The 19,429-nt window shown below is 36.7% G+C and overlaps 1 protein-coding gene across 2 annotated transcripts in view; it reads left to right on the top strand.

Moving 5' to 3' along the window:
• Positions 1-19,429, top strand: part of LOC117337883 (septin-7-like) — an 86,447-nt gene that overhangs the window by 11,005 nt on the left and 56,013 nt on the right. The window contains exon 1 of one of the 2 annotated variants that reach the window (XM_033899027.1): positions 3,181-3,893. The exons of the other annotated variant lie outside the window; for it this stretch is intronic. Within the exon in view, the coding sequence (XP_033754918.1) occupies positions 3,846-3,893 (48 nt within the window). The 5' untranslated portion in view covers positions 3,181-3,845. Of the gene's footprint in view, positions 1-3,180; positions 3,894-19,429 lie in introns of those variants that run through there. 2 annotated transcript variants of the gene reach the window in all.

Genomic DNA, 19,429 nt, shown 5'->3' with positions numbered 1-19,429 from the left:
CTTTGGGTGGATTACAACCAAATTTAATGTGAAAAGTCATTAGGGGAGGGAACTTTGTTGTAATTTTGCTTCACAACACTTAATCTTTGAGTGGATCATGTGAAACATCATTGAGAGAGGCCTAGGGCAATCATACTTTATATAAATGAGACAGATCTGACCTCTGCAGAGTGGGGACAAGGTCATATCACATTGATACTTGTATTAGATCCTCTACATATAATGTTAAATTGTCAGATGACCATTAATGCCCTCTTGTTAAACATGCATGTAACAAGCTAGGTTTTCCATTCAGTTTGTATAACCCAGGGCAAATCTGGAGCTGTCAAATGTGTTAATCTCGAAACATGTAGTATAACATAGTAATCTCTGGTCTTTAGTCATAAGACTGGGTGCTATTAGCATGGCTAATGTCACTGTTAACAGGTGGGACTTTGGTAAGACTGGGGGCTATTAGCATGGCTAATGTCACTGTTAACAGGTGGGACTTTGGTAAGACTGGGGGCTATTAGCATGGCTAATGTCACTGTTAACAGGTGGGACTTTGGTAAGACTGGGGGCTATATTAGCATGGCTAATGTCACTGTTAACAGGTGGGACTTTGGTAAGACTGGGGGCTATTAGCATGGCTAATGTCACTGTTAACAGGCGGGACTTTGGTAAGACTGGGGGTTATTAGCATGGCTAATGTCACTGTTAACAGGTGGGACTTTGGTAAGACTGGGGGTTATTAGCATGGCTAATGTCACTGTTAACAAGTGGGACTTTGGTAAGACTGGGGGCTATTAGCATGGCTAATGTCACTGTTAACAGGTGGGACTTTGATCACTGATGAATTGGTCAATCATACCTGAGTTAATGTCTCCTAGCTCTGATACAGGGTGACAAAGTATTGAGGTAATTACACCCAAAAACTTAGTGTAAAATTTGTCAGGCTTATTGGAGCAATATAAAAAGTTGATTAAAGAGTATCCCTTTTTGTTATTATCATAATCAAAATATTTAGAAACGTTCTATAAAAAAATGAAATATTTCGATCCTGAACTTGTAGATTTTGACATTAGTGTACCTGGTGTTTCTGGTCCACTACACCTATCTTGTATACCATTGTCAGTAATAGCCGGCTACATTAACTTTATGGATAGTGAAGGTAATCTAACCCTGGTGAAATTACCTACAATTCGGGTGTAATTGATTGTGTGACGTTGATTTATTATAGTTTAGGGGGGTATTGGGTATGACACTTTTCATTACACTTTGTCTTCTGAACCATTGTTACTTACAGATCTGTAAAATGTCAGAATTTTTTTATATATAACCTTGGTCTTTTTCCTTACATTTTAGAGCATAACAACATCTATTTTCTTTTCTTTGAATTGTGTCTTTAATTCTAACTCCCGTCTTTTTGAGATACTTGTGTATGTTGCTATTCCTGACTTGAGTTCTTGCCCTTGATTAAAATTTCTTGATTTTCTAAATCGGGAAAATAAACATTATGAGTCAAATACTGTTCAAATTGTTGAAAATAACTGCAGCAGAGATCATTTAAAAGTATCAAAGACCTGAGGAATTTGATGATAGTTTAGGTATTGATGCATCATCCAAGGGAAGTAACTCTTTGCTAATAGTATATGATTATTTGTTTGGCTTCTATATATTAAATGTAACTCAAGTAGGTTTATAAGTGATATCCAACAGGCAGTTAAAACACTTTCTAAAGATCATGAATTAAGTTGATTTTATATTACAATGTTAATACAAACGTTTATGTATACCCATGCAAACACAGCTCTCAAAAGAAGTGTTGTCCATTCAAGTCCTCTGGTAGATCAGTAATTCCTAAATAAACCTGCATACTTTGTAGAACATCAAGTGTTTAAAAGTCTTATTGATTTAAGAGATCACAAGAAATACAGGTTATTTTAAAAGCTATGCAGGTGTGTGACATATTGTTACTGTGTAATATAAAGGCTACAAAGTTTTTTATATGTCAGTGCATGTAATATATTATGTAGTTCTCTGCTGCTAAGAAAGAGTAGGATTTAAAGCAAAATTTCACCAAAGTTCCCCTTTTTGGGCCCAGGCCCCTCTGTCCCCTTTGGGTCACATTAACTTGTTTTGTGCCTGTTGGATATCACTTATAAACCTACTTGAGTTACATTTAATATATAGAAGCCAAACAAATAATCATATATTATTAGCAAGGAGTTACTTCCCTTGGATGATGCATCAATACCTAAACTATCATCAAATTCCTCAGGTCTTTGATACTTTTAAATGATCTGACCTCATGACCTAAGCATTGATAAGAAATTTAGTACAAAGATATTTTTTACAATATGAATAATAAAGTATTGAAGAGATATATCTTTGTTAACTTAGAGATGGGAGTATCCTTGTTTACAGAGATAGCAGATGAGAGCACACTGGTCTATTTGTAGTATTATCATAAGCGCTGTATTATTCTAGTAACACTTAGGTAGTGTTGCTGTTTCTATATTCAGACATTTGATTTACAACTTGTCTATGTTATAATATGATGCAGACTTTGTGTAGAAGGTGCAGTCCACCCAGGGCAATGTGTGAAGCACTAGTAATTATCATTGTTAAATATTGAGACCTTATATGGAGTTTAAGTATAGTACATGTCACATATTTACGTTGGCTTTAGGAAATAGCCCAAATCCTAGTGGTATTGAAAATTACAGTGTAGTGTGGCAGTAACAATGGAATTCTTCATGGATGAGTGATAACAATGAGCCGGTGTTAATTTTCCAACATTTGTTTTTTGTTTACTATGATTTGGAGTTGTACTTTAAGATAAGTTATTATATTTCTTTATAAAGGGGCCCTTGAGTTAGTGGTGACCATATAGGCGTACAGGGGGATATCTCTTACTGCAGTTACACTGATACTGCTCAGCAGTAGTTACAGTAAATAAAACCTGTCAGCCGATTTAAAACACAACTCCATAGACCCTACCTGCCTTGCTGGAGTATATTATATGTACATTAAGCCATCATAAACAGTGTGACGGCTAGAAACTGTGTGAGGAGACATTCCAGGGATCAGTCAGAGGATGAAGTCTTAGGATTACCTGTACTGTTTTTACCTGTCCATTGTTAGTAGTTTCCCCAGGTCATCAGACACCTCAGCCTGGCGCTGTCATGCAATAGGATCTCATAAATGTGTAATGTGTTGGGTAATATTGAGGTGGAATCATTGGACCTTCTGACCTCCAGCTAATTTGGTGTTGATGTGATGATTAAGTTGGACAGTGGTGGGACATATAGCTGTTTAATTGTGATGATCACCTTGGATTAGTACATATAGCTGTTTAATTGTGATGATCACCTTGGATTAGTACTCCTCCATATTCATTCTTGTGGCATTAGTGATTATAAGTGAGAACAACCCATTTACGAAGGGTGTGTGATCATTATAGATGTATCTGATCGTTTAGCCTTGTTGGACCTATTGATGTTTATACTCAGGGATTTCCTTTCAGTGAAGAGTTTCCTGTCCAGTGTTATGTTAGGGGGACAGTACACCACCATATATTCCAAGTGTATATATAAGAGAAATATAGTGTAGGTTTCATCTCACACATGGCTGTTGTAAATGTAAACCTTCTTAAATTTACACTGAGAGCCTGCAAATTGTGAGAATTGCTAGGGCAAGTTTTGCGGAAGTACTCAGGTTAAAAAGTGTATGGATGTGTGTCGGTTTTAAACTTTTGACATTAAACGGTTTGGATTTATAGTACGTGCGCTGTGTCACAGCAAAAGAGCAAAAATATAAGAAGAATTGTTTTAGAGTTCAGTTTCCCACGAAATAGTAAGAAAATGTCGACACAGGCAGTAACAATGAACAGTGAGGCTTTTACAGAGGAGGTAAGTATGAAGTACTCATTGTATCCCTTTATTTTAACATGGAGTAAAATTTGTATGAAGCTGTGTGAGATTATCCTGTAGTGTATATATACATTAGTAATAGTAATGGAGACTTCATCCTGGAAACATATTCCATCTGTGTTCTATCACAGCTGGGGTCTGGATTTATAAAACACATGCTTTCATATCAGATAGAGATGGATAACAGAACTGAAGTTATACATTTCTTAGTGATGACTTTACACTGGCCGGCAAGTTGCAAAAGTCAATCTGCAATTAGAGAATTTATTCTGTTGGCTATGATGATGTCCCATTTTGATTACGTATCACAGAAAAATACACAAAGCAAAGCAAAAAATACTCAGTCACTAGGTATAAGTTGGTTTTAAAAATACATGATTTATGAAGAGGTAGTTTGTTGCATTAAAACAAATCATAACTATATCTAATATAATGAAGATGGCCATATCTGGCTTGTTGAGTGGAATTTGTCATTGAAAGGTCACCTGTACCACCTCGCCATGTGTCGCGGTCAGTGAGTGTCCATCCACGGTCAGTGAGTGTCCATCCACGGTCAGTGAGTGTCCATCCCCTATATTTAATGTTGTATTTGTCACCTTTTTGACATATGACATCAAGGTGACCAGTAGTGAGGTCATCCTATAGAGATAATGAACTCGGTACATGCCCACAGACCTCAATACATGCAGACATTCCCACAAACCTCAATACATATAGACATTCCCTCAGACCTCAATACATATAGACATTCCCTCAGACCTCAATACATATAGACATTCCCTCAGACCTCAATACATATAGACATTCCAACAGACCTCAATACATATAGACATTCCCTCAGACCTCAATACATAAAGACATTCCCTCAGACCTCAATACATATAGACATTCCCACATGTACAGACCTCAATACATACAGGCATTCCCTCAGACCTCAATACATACAGACATTCCCTCAGACCTCAATACATATAGACATTCCCTCAGACCTCAATACATACAGACATTCCCTCAGACCTCAATACATATAGACATTCCCTCAGACCTCAATACATACAGACATTCCCTCAGACCTCAATACATATAGACATTCCCTCAGACCTCAATACATATAGACATTCCCTCAGACCTCAATACATAGACATTCCCTCAGACCTCAATACATAGACATTCCCTCAGACCTCAATACATATAGACATTCTCTCAGACCTCAATACATATAGACATTCCCTCAGACCTCAATACATAAAGACATTCCCTCAGACCTCAATACATACAGACATTCCCTCAGACCTCAATACATACAGACATTCCCTCAGACCTCAATACATAGACATTCCTACAGACCTCAATACATAAAGACATTCTTACAGACCTCAATACATACAGACATTCCCTCAGACCTCAATACATACAGACATTCCCTCAGACCTCAATACATATAGACATTCCCACAGACCTCAATACATATAGGCATTCCCAGAGACCTCAATACATATAGGCATTCCCTCAGAGCTCAATATATACTATATATAGACATTCCTAAACAAACCTCAATATAATCATTATTTTATATAAACGATCTTACACAGCTTGATTCGAGCTCTTTACTGATGATATAGATATCAATTATCCAGTTATTTATTAGAGCTTCATGCATATGTATCTATGCATTTCTTTTGAACATACATTTATAGCAACACATGTACATGGCTAGTTCCTTTGATGTTTGCTTGTTTTCCCTGCCCTTATACAAATGGATAATTAACCCTCATAAACGGAGGGATTTTATAGCTTTTACTGATTTACCATAATGAACACCAAGTTATGGTCAGAGGTTTTATTTAGATATATTAACAGTCTACTAATCTGATCATGACCATCGTTTATCATCTTTTACTTTTTTTTTTGAGTGACAGTAAGAAGATTAGTCAGGATATCATATCAGTGACTCTGACATTCCAGTGTTATTGCTTACAATATGGTACATTCTCTCAAAACACTATTTTTATGTTAATTTCCAAAGAAAAAACTAAGTTGCAGAACCATGTAACAATTATTTTGTTAATATGGCAGAGATGAAAATGTTCAGCCGATTGGCTGATTTCAGCCTTTTTGAGAATATCAGTGTAACGTAAACTTGTAATTTTTCCCATTGAAAAGATTGAGTAATCTAATTTTCAGCCTTTTTGCCCTTAGTCCATTTTCATCTCTGATATGGGCATGTCATTGTTACACTACACATTAGTCATAGTTAGACGGGGTTGTACAAGTTGTAACTACTGGTACTTTACTAAAGCCCCAAGTTATATGCCTGTAGCCCAAGCTTTTGGGCCTAAATAAGATCATAAAGATTAAATGATGATTTTATCTATTTTAACATTGAGAAAAATATCCAAGATCCAATATCAAACCTGAAAATGACAGCATCATAATTTCTAAATTATCAAGAAAATTTGATATACTAATATAAATGACATGTAAATATATAATATAAGCTTCTGAATTTTGAAGGGTATTCTGTAAAATAAGCTGCATGTTACACCGAGTAGAAGTGACGGATGTTAAGTACATTCTGTATTATAAAAATAATTGCGTTTATACTTAACCAGGATTTGAGATTAATGCAACACAGAAAATACTCATCATTACCATGAAACTCCTTTCCATACATATTGAAATTTAATTTCATTTTCTATATCATTAATGTGTATTGTTATTAAAAAGTTGTCATTTTTTGACATCTATACATGACATGCTTCGGAAGTCACAGGTTAAGATTTTTTAATCTAGTTCACGAGGCTTTGATCACACCTGAGTTGATTTTGAGGAATTACAAATATTTCCTGTTTCCAGTGGTTGAAGATTTACTATGACAAGGTTTTCCTATATAAATCACTTTGTTATATTAAGTGATTTTTGCTTCATCATCTGATTTTGAATGTTGTACAAGTACTGGGTATAGAGTGTATTAATAAAAGGTAGATTTGTACCCCAGTGTTTACATGTGTTATAACAGGTCGATTTGTACCTCAGTGTTTACAGGTGTTATAACAGGTAGATTTGTACCTCAGTGTATACAGGTGTTATAACAGGTAGATTTGTACCTCAGTGTATACAGGTGTTATAACAGGTAGATTTGTACCTCAGTGTTTACAGGTGTTATATCAGGTAGATTTGTACCCCAGTGTTTACAGGTGTTATAACAGGTAGATTTGTACCTCAGTGTATACAGGTGTTATAACAGGTAGATTTGTACCTCAGTGTTTACAGGTGTTATATCAGGTAGATTTGTACCTCAGTGTATACAGGTGTTATAACAGGTAGATTTGTACCCCAGTGTATACAGGTGTTATGACAGGTAGATTTGTACCTCAGTGTTTACAGGTGTTATATCAGGTAGATTTGTACCTCAGTGTATACAGGTGTTATAACAGGTAGATTTGTACCCCAGTGTATACAGGTGTTATAACAGGTAGATTTGTACCCCAGTGTATACAGGTGTTATAACAGGTAGATTTGTACCCCAGTGTATACAGGTGTTATAAAAGGTAGATTTGTACCTCAGTGTTTACAGGTGTTATATCAGGTAGATTTGTACCCCAGTGTATACAGGTGATATGACAGGTAGATTTGTACCCCAGTGTTTACATGTGTTATAACAGGTAGATTTGTACCCCAGTGTTTACAGGTGTTATAACAGGTAGATTTGTACCTCAGTGTATACAGGTGTTATGACAGGTAGATTTGTACCCCAGTGTATACAGGTGTTATATCAGGTAGATTTGTACCCCAGTGTTTACAGGTGTTACAACAGGTAGATTTGTACCTCAGTGTTTACATGTGTTATAACAGGTAGATTTGTACCTCAGTGTTTACATGTGTTATAACAGGTAGATTTGTACCTCAGTGTATACAGGTGTTATAACAGGTAGATTTGTACCTCAGTGTATACAGGTGTTATAACAGGTAGATTTGTACCCCAGTGTTTACAGGTGTTATAACAGGTAGATTTGTACCCCAGTGTTTACAGGTGTTATAACAGGTAGATTTGTACCCCAGTGTATACAGGTGTTATATCAGGTAGATTTGTACCCCAGTGTTTACAGGTGTTATATCAGGTAGATTTGTACCTCAGTGTTTACAGGTGTTATAACAGGTAGATTTGTACCTCAGTGTTTACATGTGTTATAACAGGTAGATTTGTACCCCAGTGTTTACAGGTGTTATAACAGGTAGATTTGTACCTCAGTGTATACAGGTGTTATGACAGGTAGATTTGTACCCCAGTGTATACAGGTGTTATATCAGGTAGATTTGTACCCCAGTGTTTACAGGTGTTACAACAGGTAGATTTGTACCTCAGTGTTTACATGTGTTATAACAGGTAGATTTGTACCTCAGTGTTTACATGTGTTATAACAGGTAGATTTGTACCTCAGTGTATACAGGTGTTATAACAGGTAGATTTGTACCTCAGTGTATACAGGTGTTATAACAGGTAGATTTGTACCCCAGTGTTTACAGGTGTTATAACAGGTAGATTTGTACCCCAGTGTTTACAGGTGTTATAACAGGTAGATTTGTACCCCAGTGTATACAGGTGTTATATCAGGTAGATTTGTACCCCAGTGTTTACAGGTGTTATATCAGGTAGATTTGTACCTCAGTGTTTACAGGTGTTATAACAGGTAGATTTGTACCTCAGTGTTTACAGGTGTTATAACAGGTAGATTTGTACCCCAGTGTATACAGGTGTTATAACAGGTAGATTTGTACCCCAGTGTATACAGGTGTTATATCAGGTAGATTTGTACCCCAGTGTTTACAGGTGTTATATCAGGTAGATTTGTACCTCAGTGTTTACAGGTGTTATAACAGGTAGATTTGTACCTCAGTGTTTACATGTGTTATAACAGGTAGATTTGTACCCCAGTGTTTACATGTGTTATATCAGGTAGATTTGTACCTCAGTGTATACAGGTGTTATAACAGGTAGATTTGTACCTCAGTGTATACAGGTGTTATATCAGGTAGATTTGTACCTCAGTGTTTACAGGTGTTATATCAGGTAGATTAGTACCTCAGTGTTTACAGGTGTTATAACAGGTAGATTTGTACCTCAGTGTATACATGTGTTATAACAGGTAGATTTGTACCTCAGTGTATACAGGTGTTATGACAGGTAGATTTGTACCTCAGTGTTTATACATGTGTTATAACAGGTAGATTTGTACCCCAGTGTTTACATGTGTTATATCAGGTAGATTTGTACCCCAGTGTATACAGGTGTTATAACAGGTAGATTTGTACCCCAGTGTATACAGGTGTTATAACAGGTAGATTTGTACCCCAGTGTTTACATGTGTTATAACAGGTAGATTTGTACCCCAGTGTATACAGGTGTTATAACAGGTAGATTTGTACCTCAGTGTTTACAGGTGTTATATCAGGTAGATTTGTACCCCAGTGTTTACATGTGTTATAACAGGTAGATTTGTACCCCAGTGTTTACAGGTGTTATATCAGGTAGATTTGTACCCAAGTGTATACAGGTGTTATATCAGGTAGATTTGTACCTCAGTGTTTACAGGTGTTATAACAGGTAGATTTGTACCTCAGTGTATACAGGTGTTATGACAGGTAGATTTGTACCTCAGTGTATTACAGGTGTTATAACAGGTAGATTTGTACCTCAGTGTATACAGGTGTTATGACAGGTAGATTTGTACCTCAGTGTTTACATGTGTTATAACAGGTAGATTTGTACCCCAGTGTTTACATGTGTTATATCAGGTAGATTTGTACCCCAGTGTATACAGGTGTTATATCAGGTAGATTTGTACCTCAGTGTATACATGTGTTATATCAGGTAGATTTGTACCTCAGTGTATACAGGTGTTATATCAGGTAGATTTGTACCCCAGTGTTTACATGTGTTATATCAGGTAGATTTGTACCTCAGTGTATACAGGTGTTATATCAGGTAGATTTGTACCCCAGTGTTTACAGGTGTTATATCAGGTAGATTTGTACCTCAGTGTATACATGTGTTATAACAGGTAGATTTGAACCTCAGTGTTTACAGGTGTTATATCAGGTAGATTTGTACCCCAGTGTATACAGGTGTTATAACAGGTAGATTTGTACCTCAGTGTATACATGTGTTATAACAGGTAGATTTGTACCCCAGTGTTTACAGGTGTTATATCAGGTACATTTTTGTACCCCAGTGTATACAGGTGTTATATCAGGTAGATTTGTACCCCAGTGTTAACAGGTGTTATAACAGGTAGATTTGTACCTCAGTGTTTACATGTGTTATATCAGGTAGATTTGTACCCCAGTGTTTACATGTGTTATATCAGGTAGATTTGTTCCTCAGTGTATACAGGTGTTATATCAGGTAGATTTGTACCTCAGTGTTTACAGATGTTATAACAGGTAGATTTCTACCTCAGTATTTACAGGTGTTATATCAGGTACATTTTTGTACCCCAGTGTATACAGGTGTTATAACAGGTACATTTGTACCTCAGTGTTTACAGGTGTTATAACAGGTAGATTTGTACCTCAGTGTATACATATGTTATAACAGGTAGATTTGTACCTCAGTGTTTACATGTGTTATAACAGGTAGATTTGTACCTCAGTGTATACATATGTTATAACAGGTAGATTTGTACCCCAGTGTTTACAGGTGTTATAACAGGTAGATTTGTACCTCAGTGTATACATATGTTATAACAGGTAGATTTGTACCTCAGTGTATACATATGTTATAACAGGTAGATTTGTACCCCAGTGTATACAGGTGTTATATCAGGTAGATTTGTACCTCAGTGTTTACAGGTGTTATATCAGGTAGATTTGTACCTCAGTGTTTACAGGTGTTATATCAGGTAGATTTGTACCTCAGTGTTTACAGGTGTTATAACAGGTAGATTTGTACCCCAGTGTTTACATGTGTTATAACAGGTAGATTTGTACCTCAGTGTTTACAGGTGTTATATCAGGTAGATTTGTACCTCAGTATTTACAGGTGTTATAACAGGTAGATTTGTACCTCAGTGTTTACAGGTGTTATATCAGGTAGATTTGTACCCCAGTGTTTACAGGTGTTATAACAGGTAGATTTGTACCCAAGTGTATACAGGTGTTATGACAGGTAGATTTGTACCCCAGTGTACACAGGTGTTATGACAGGTAGATTTGTACACCACTGTAATCATGTGTTATATGAATAATTTACTTTCCTTAATAGTGCAGATTTGTGTTCAAAGTTTCTATTAAGTTTCTGATATATATTGGTAAATTCGATATATATGTTGTGTATATATACTTTCTGATTTGTATTTGTATTTTTTTCTTACATTTTATCCTACAAAATCTGCCATTGTCAGTTCTTTGACGATAACATCAGTACACTCCTCACTCAAACTCACTAAAGCAATAAATGAATAGATATTTCAAGTGTAGAACACCTAAGTGGGGTTTAAAGTTCATGCCATGACAATGCAAAGGGGATTGCAGGTCAAGTGATAGATAAAGCCTCAGCTACACCTGAGTACAGGTGTCTGGATTGACAGGTTTACATTGGGGGTGCGAACAGGTGTTGGTTGAAGTGAAAGTTACCGGCCTGGGTGTAACCTGATCAGTATATAGTGCTGTGAGGGGGAAGGAAGTGGCCATGGTATAACATGTACCAGGGAACTGTGGAGGAAATTGGGTAATCACTCTGTCATTGCCAGGTGTGGTATTCATTATACATCCGGCTAAATACCACAGTATACATACTGGGGACCTACTCAAGCATGTCATGGCACTTCTGTGCTGAGATGCTGGCAATGTCTGATACCACACTATGAGATATGGTACACTGCTGTAATCAGACAGTGTGTATGATATCACACTATGAGATATGGTACACTGCTGTAATCAGACAGTGTGTATGATATCACACTATGAGATATGGTACACTGCTGTAATCAGACAGTGTGTCTGATATCACACTATGAGATATGGTACACTGCTGTAATCAGACAGTGTGTATGATACCACACTATGAGATATGGTACACTGCTGTAATCAGACAGTGTGTATGATATCACACTATGAGATATGGTACACGCTGTAATCAGACAGTGTGTATGATATCACACTATGAGATATGGTACACTGCTGTAATCAGACAGTGTGTATGATATCACACTATGAGATATGGTACACGCTGTAATCAGACAGTGTGTATGATATCACACTATGAGATATGGTACACTGCTGTAATCAGACAGTGTGTATGATATCACACTATGAGATATGGTACACTGCTGTAATCAGACAGTGTGTATGATACCACACTATGAGATATGGTACACTGCTGTAATCAGACAGTGTGTATGATATCACACTATGAGATATGGTACACTGCTGTAATCAGACAGTGTATGATATCACACTATGAGATATGGTACACTGCTGTAATCAGACAGTATGTATGATATCACACTATGAGATATGGTACACTGCTGTAATCAGACAGTATATATATACCACACTATGAGATATGGTACACTGCTGTAATCAGACAGTATATATATACCACACTATGAGATATGGTACACTGCTGTAATCAGACAGTATATATATACCACACTATGAGATATGGTACACTGCTGTAATCAGACAGTATATATATACCACACTATGAGATATGGTACACTGCTGTAATCAGACAGTGTATGATATCACACTATGAGATATGGTACACTGCTGTAATCAGACAGTGTATGATATCACACTATGAGATATGGTACACTGCTGTAATCAGACAGTGTGTATGATATCACACTATGAGATATGGTACACTGCTGTAATCAGACAGTGTGTATGATATCACACTATGAGATATGGTACACTGCTGTAATCAGACAGTGTGTATGATATCACACTATGAGATATGGTACACTGCTGTAATCAGACAGTGTGTATGATATCACACTATGAGATATGGTACACTGCTGTAATCAGACAGTGTGTATGATATCACACTATGAGATATGGTACACTGCTGTAATCAGACAGTGTGTATGATATCACACTATGAGATATGGTACACTGCTGTAATCAGACAGTGTGTATGATATCACACTATGAGATATGGTACACTGCTGTAATCAGACAGTGTGTATGATATCACACTATGAGATATGGTACACTGCTGTAATCAGACAGTGTGTATGATATCACACTATGAGATATAGTACACTGCTGTAATCAGACAGTGTATGATATCACACTATGAGATATGGTACACTGCTGTAATCAGACAGTATGTATGATATCACACTATGAGATATGGTACACTGCTGTAATCAGACAGTGTGTATGATATCACACTATGAGATATGGTACACTGCTGTAATCAGACAGTGTGTATGATATCACACTATGAGATATGGTACACTGCTGTAATCAGACAGTGTGTATGATATCACACTATGAGATATGGTACACTGCTGTAATCAGACAGTGTGTATGATATCACACTATGAGATATGGTACACTGCTGTAATCAGACAGTGTGTATGATATCACACTATGAGATATGGTACACTGCTGTAATCAGACAGTGTATGATATCACACTATGAGATATGGTACACTGCTGTAATCAGACAGTGTGTATGATATCACACTATGAGATATGGTACACTGCTGTAATCAGACAGTGTGTATGATATCACACTATGAGATATGGTACACTGCTGTAATCAGACAGTGTGTATGATACCACACTATGAGATATGGTACACTGCTGTAATCAGACAGTGTGTATGATATCACACTATGAGATATGGTACACTGCTGTAATCAGACAGTGTGTATGATATCACACTATGAGATATGGTACACTGCTGTAATCAGACAGTGTGTATGATATCACACTATGAGATATGGTACACTGCTGTAATCAGACAGTGTATGATATCACACTATGAGATATGGTACACTGCTGTAATCAGACAGTATGTATGATATCACACTATGAGATATGGTACACTGCTGTAATCAGACAGTATATATATACCACACTATGAGATATGGTACACTGCTGTAATCAGACAGTGTGTATGATACCACACTATGAGATATGGTACACTGCTGTAATCAGACAATGTGTATGATATCACACTATGAGATATGGTACACTGCTGTAATCAGACAGTGTGTATGATATCACACTATGAGATATGGTACACTGCTGTAATCAGACAGTGTGTATGATATCACACTATGAGATATGGTACACTGCTGTAATCAGACAGTGTGTATGATAGCACACTATGAGATATGGTACACTGCTGTAATCAGACAATGTGTATGATATCACACTATGAGATATGGTACACTGCTGTAATCAGACAGTGTGTATGATATCACACTATGAGATATGGTACACTGCTGTAATCAGACAGTGTGTATGATATCACACTATGAGATATGGTACACTGCTGTAATCAGACAGTGTGTATGATAGCACACTATGAGATATGGTACACTGCTGTAATCAGACAGTGTGTATGATACCACACTATGAGATATGGTACACTGCTGTAATCAGACAGTGTATGATATCACACTATGAGATATGGTACACTGCTGTAATCAGACAGTGTGTATGATACCACACTATGAGATATGGTACACTGCTGTAATCAGACAGTGTGTATGATATCACACTATGAGATATGGTACACTGCTGTAATCAGACAGTGTGTATGATATCACACTATGAGATATGGTACACTGCTGTAATCAGACAGTGTGTATGATATCACACTATGATATATGGTACACTGCTGTAATCAGACAGTGTGTATGATAGCACACTATGAGATATGGTACACTGCTGTAATCAGACAGTGTGTATGATATCACACTATGAGATATGGTACACTGCTGTAATCAGACAGTGTGTATGATATCACACTATGAGATATGGTACACTGCTGTAATCAGACAGTATGTATGATATCACACTATGAGATATGGTACACTGCTGTAATCAGACAGTGTGTATGATACCACACTATGAGATATGGTACACTGCTGTAATCAGACAGTATATATATACCACACTATGAGATATGGTACACTGCTGTAATCAGACAGTGTGTATGATACCACACTATGAGATATGGTACACTGCTGTAATCAGACAGTATACCACACTATGAGATATGGTACACTGCTGTAATCAGACAGTGTGTATGATATCACACTATGAGATATGGTACACTGCTGTAATCAGACAGTGTGTATGATATCACACTATGAGATATAGTACACTGCTGTAATCAGACAGTGTATGATATCACACTATGAGATATGGTACACTGCTGTAATCAGACAGTGTATGATATCACACTATGAGATATAGTACACTGCTGTAATCAGACAGTGTGTATGATACCACACTATGAGATATGGTACACTGCTGTAATCAGACAGTGTGTATGATATCACACTATGAGATATGGTACACTGCTGTAATCAGACAGTGTGTATGATATCACACTATGAGATATAGTACACTGCTGTAATAAGACAGTGTATGATATCACACTATGAGATATGGTACACTGCTGTAATCAGACAGTGTATGATATCACACTATGAGATATAGTACACTGCTGTAATCAGACAGTGTGTATGATACCACACTATGAGATATGGTACACTGCTGTAATCAGACAGTGTGTATGATATCACACTATGAGATATGGTACACTGCTGTAATCAGACAGTGTGTATGATATCACACTATGAGATATGGTACACTGCTGTAATCAGACAGTGTGTATGATACCACACTATGAGATATGGTACACTGCTGTAATCAGACAGTGTGTATGATATCACACTATGATATATGGTACACTGCTGTAATCAGACAGTGTATGATATCACACTATGAGATATAGTACACTGCTGTAATCAGACATTGTGTATGATATCACACTATGAGATATGGTACACTGCTGTAATCAGACAGTGTGTCTGTGACATTGTGAGTTATCTCCCTTGTATCAAAGATGACTGTAGCAATATAGTGAAACACTTCCTGGAAATATGATAAGTATTCACTTCCTTTATGACAATATACATCATCAGGTTTGCTATCTACATATAAGTTCTGTTCCGATACATCAGGAAGTGTTTGACCTGTACCAGTACTGTCGGCTTATTTCTTGATAATAACACTGTACTGTGTATAATGTCGTTATTTGGTATCAGTAAAATACCTCTGTACAATAGTATATCAGGACTCTGTGGTGTGTTATCGTTATGGGGTAAAATACCTCTGTACAATAGTATATCAGGACTCTGTGTCATGTTATTGTTATGGGGTAAAATACCTCTGTACAATAGCATATCAGGACTCTGTGTCATGTTATTGTTATGGGGTAAAATACCTCTGTACAATAGTATATCAGGACTCTGTGGTGTGTTATCGTTATGGGGTAAAATACCTCTGTACAATAGTATATCAGGGCTCTGTGTCATGTTATTGTTATGGGGTAAAATACCTCTGTACAATAGTATATCAGGACTCTGTGGTGTGTTATCGTTATGGGGTAAAATACCTCTGTACAATAGTATATCAGGGCTCTGTGTCATGTTATTGTTATGGGGTAAAATACCTCTGTACAATATAATATATCAGGACTCTGTGTTGTGTTATCGTTATGGGGTAAAATACATCTGTACAATAGTATATCAGGACTATGTGTCATGTTATCGTTATGGGGTAAAATACCTCTGTACAATAGTATATCAGGACTCTGTGTCATGTTATTGTTATGGGGTAAAATACCTCTGTACAATAGTATATCAGGACTCTGTGGTGTGTTATTGTTATGGGGTAAAATACCTCTGTACAATAGTATATCAGGACTCTGTGGTGTGTTATTGTTATGGGGTAAAATACCTGCTCATCAATAGTAAATCATGGCTCTGGTGTGTGGTGTATTATCGTAATGGGTTAAAATAAATAAAGAGTATCTGTAGACCACCTGGCCTCGGTATCAAGTCCTTATACAAAGCTGATGACTGGGAATTAAAAAAAAATCCTAATCCAGCCTTTATGCTTCAAATTAGGTTTGTTTTTATCATTGATTTGTATCAATTTTCAAATCAAATATTTGAACATAGTTCCAATCAAAAGCCAAAAATTAGTCAAGGTAAATGTGTGAATGATTTTAACAAAGTCACACATGTACTCACAAACATGAATGATAAACTTCACACATACAAGGTTCACTATACCTCCGCTACACCTGTTTACATCCTAGTTACACGTATTACCTTTAATTTACCTATAACAGAGAGCTGTGAATGTCCTATATATGATAGAATGTCGGTTCATGGTTCATGTCCGAGCTATGTAGCTTACTCATGTCCTGTGTGTATATAAGGCTAATTTGTATGATGGATTATTGGTGACTGAGACAGATGGTTACAGGTAAATATAGCCTGTCCGTTGAGGGTTTTTATCGGGTATAACAGAAAATCAAATGAAACAAAGCAAAAAATCCAAATTACTTCCTTCTCAGGACACAGGAATTAAAAATGAAAATGTAAGCTGTACATCATTTTAGATTGCACAGTTGTGTATCATCTATGTTAATGAACGAAAATTTCTTCCACTTGGATAGCTGGGGTCTGTATCCCCTGTACAAATGGTCTTTATTTCATCCCAAGAGTAAAGACACCTCTATATGAATATATTTAACAGATACTGTGAACACAGAAATTTACACGAGCAGGAAAATCACACGGATTCCTTTCGATCTGGAAAATTTCCCCCACACCTATTATTTTGATATCAATTCGCATAATCTCCTGTTACTTCATGTTACTTCTCCATTACTTCTTCACATAAACTTAAAGGCCTAGAACCAAGTTCTTATGAAATGGTGAACTGCAGAAATGATGAACTGCAAGCTTAAGGCAGAGAATCATCAAAGTAGAGAAAACCATGTGAGCAATGCAAGCCCATTGGACCTCTTGCTAAACTTTTGATTTAACAGCATATGCATATAATAGTCAAGTATAAGGATCCCTCAAACAAGTTCATGTTTCAGTGTTCCAAAGTCAAAGATAAAGGTCACTGTTACTCTTTTGAGAAAATTATTGTCAATGCTCTAATTACCACTTCATTTTCAGCTCAACTGGTCCAAAGGACTGGTGAGCTTATGCCATGACACAACATCCACTGACTGTTTTTTTTTTTTAATTACTATTAGTCATGAACAAGTAAATGGATTTTGGTCAAAAACATCTTTGTGTGGAGAGGATCAAGATTTGCATAAATGGTGACACTTTGGGCCAGAGGGGTAGGCCAAATATATATATAATAGGTTATTAGAGGCAATGAGTCCTTTAAATCACTACTAGTCATAAATAAATATAACTGAAAGGATTTTGACTAAATTTTGTCAGAAGCAATCCTTGGGGAAGAGGAACAAATTTAGCATAATTGGTTACTCGATCTAATCATCCTGGTGCAGAAGTACAAGTTCTAGTTTAGGTTGCACATACCAAATACAGGTCAAGGACAAGCCATCTGTTCTATTTATATATGGATAATAACACGATATTTCAGTGGCCTGGGTATACTTTGTCTGAGAAGGAATTTGTATGAATTGGGATACCTTTTTGTATATCGTAATCAATCTAGTAGTATAAAGATGCCACAAATGGCCCTGGACAACACAATCTATAAGCATGCCTCCCTTTGATTTGTCTGTCACATCTGTCCTCTGAACAGTCTATACAGAAAAAAAACTATCCCCCACTCAAACAGTGATAACGTTAAAAAGGAAGATACAATATTTTGCCTTAAGGCAGAATGGGGTTTCTAGAATTGTCATTGATATGTTTTATCTTTTCAATTACATTAATTGTATTTCTTGTGAATCCACAAATAAAAAAAAATACTCTTATGCCTGTGCTGAGATTACGTTTCTGCTGAAAGAGCTGGATATTCTTGGTTTTTCTGACAAACATCAGTATTCATTATAATAGTCACAGTACAGAGGGGCGGGGTTTCTGAGCAGGTGATGCAGTGTGGTGACCGACCATCTGTCTGGCAGAGGAGTGATTCAGACCCATGAATTTAACGGGGAAAACGTAAATAAAGCCAATGTGTAGGCTTCCAATGGTCAGAAATACGATCAATATTTACCGGGTGATTCAAGCTTTGATGGGAGCGATTGATTCTATCAGTGTAAAATTTCTGTGATCTGCCCAACGTATGGTAGAATGGTAGTAACAATGCCGTACAATAGGGACAAAAAGGTTCTATACAGCTAAGGGGCCCTGGATTTCATTTCACAACCAATTTCTAAAATAACAGAAGGACTGTATGTCTACAAATAGCTCAGTTCATCGGAGAGTAAGGCTGTGATATGGCTTCAAGCGTGACATAATATCAATTGGTATTTCATG

Source organism: Pecten maximus, chromosome 11, assembly GCF_902652985.1.
Source record: "Pecten maximus chromosome 11, xPecMax1.1, whole genome shotgun sequence".
Taxonomy (NCBI): domain Eukaryota; kingdom Metazoa; phylum Mollusca; class Bivalvia; order Pectinida; family Pectinidae; genus Pecten; species Pecten maximus.
This window is presented reverse-complemented; position numbering and strand designations above follow the sequence as displayed.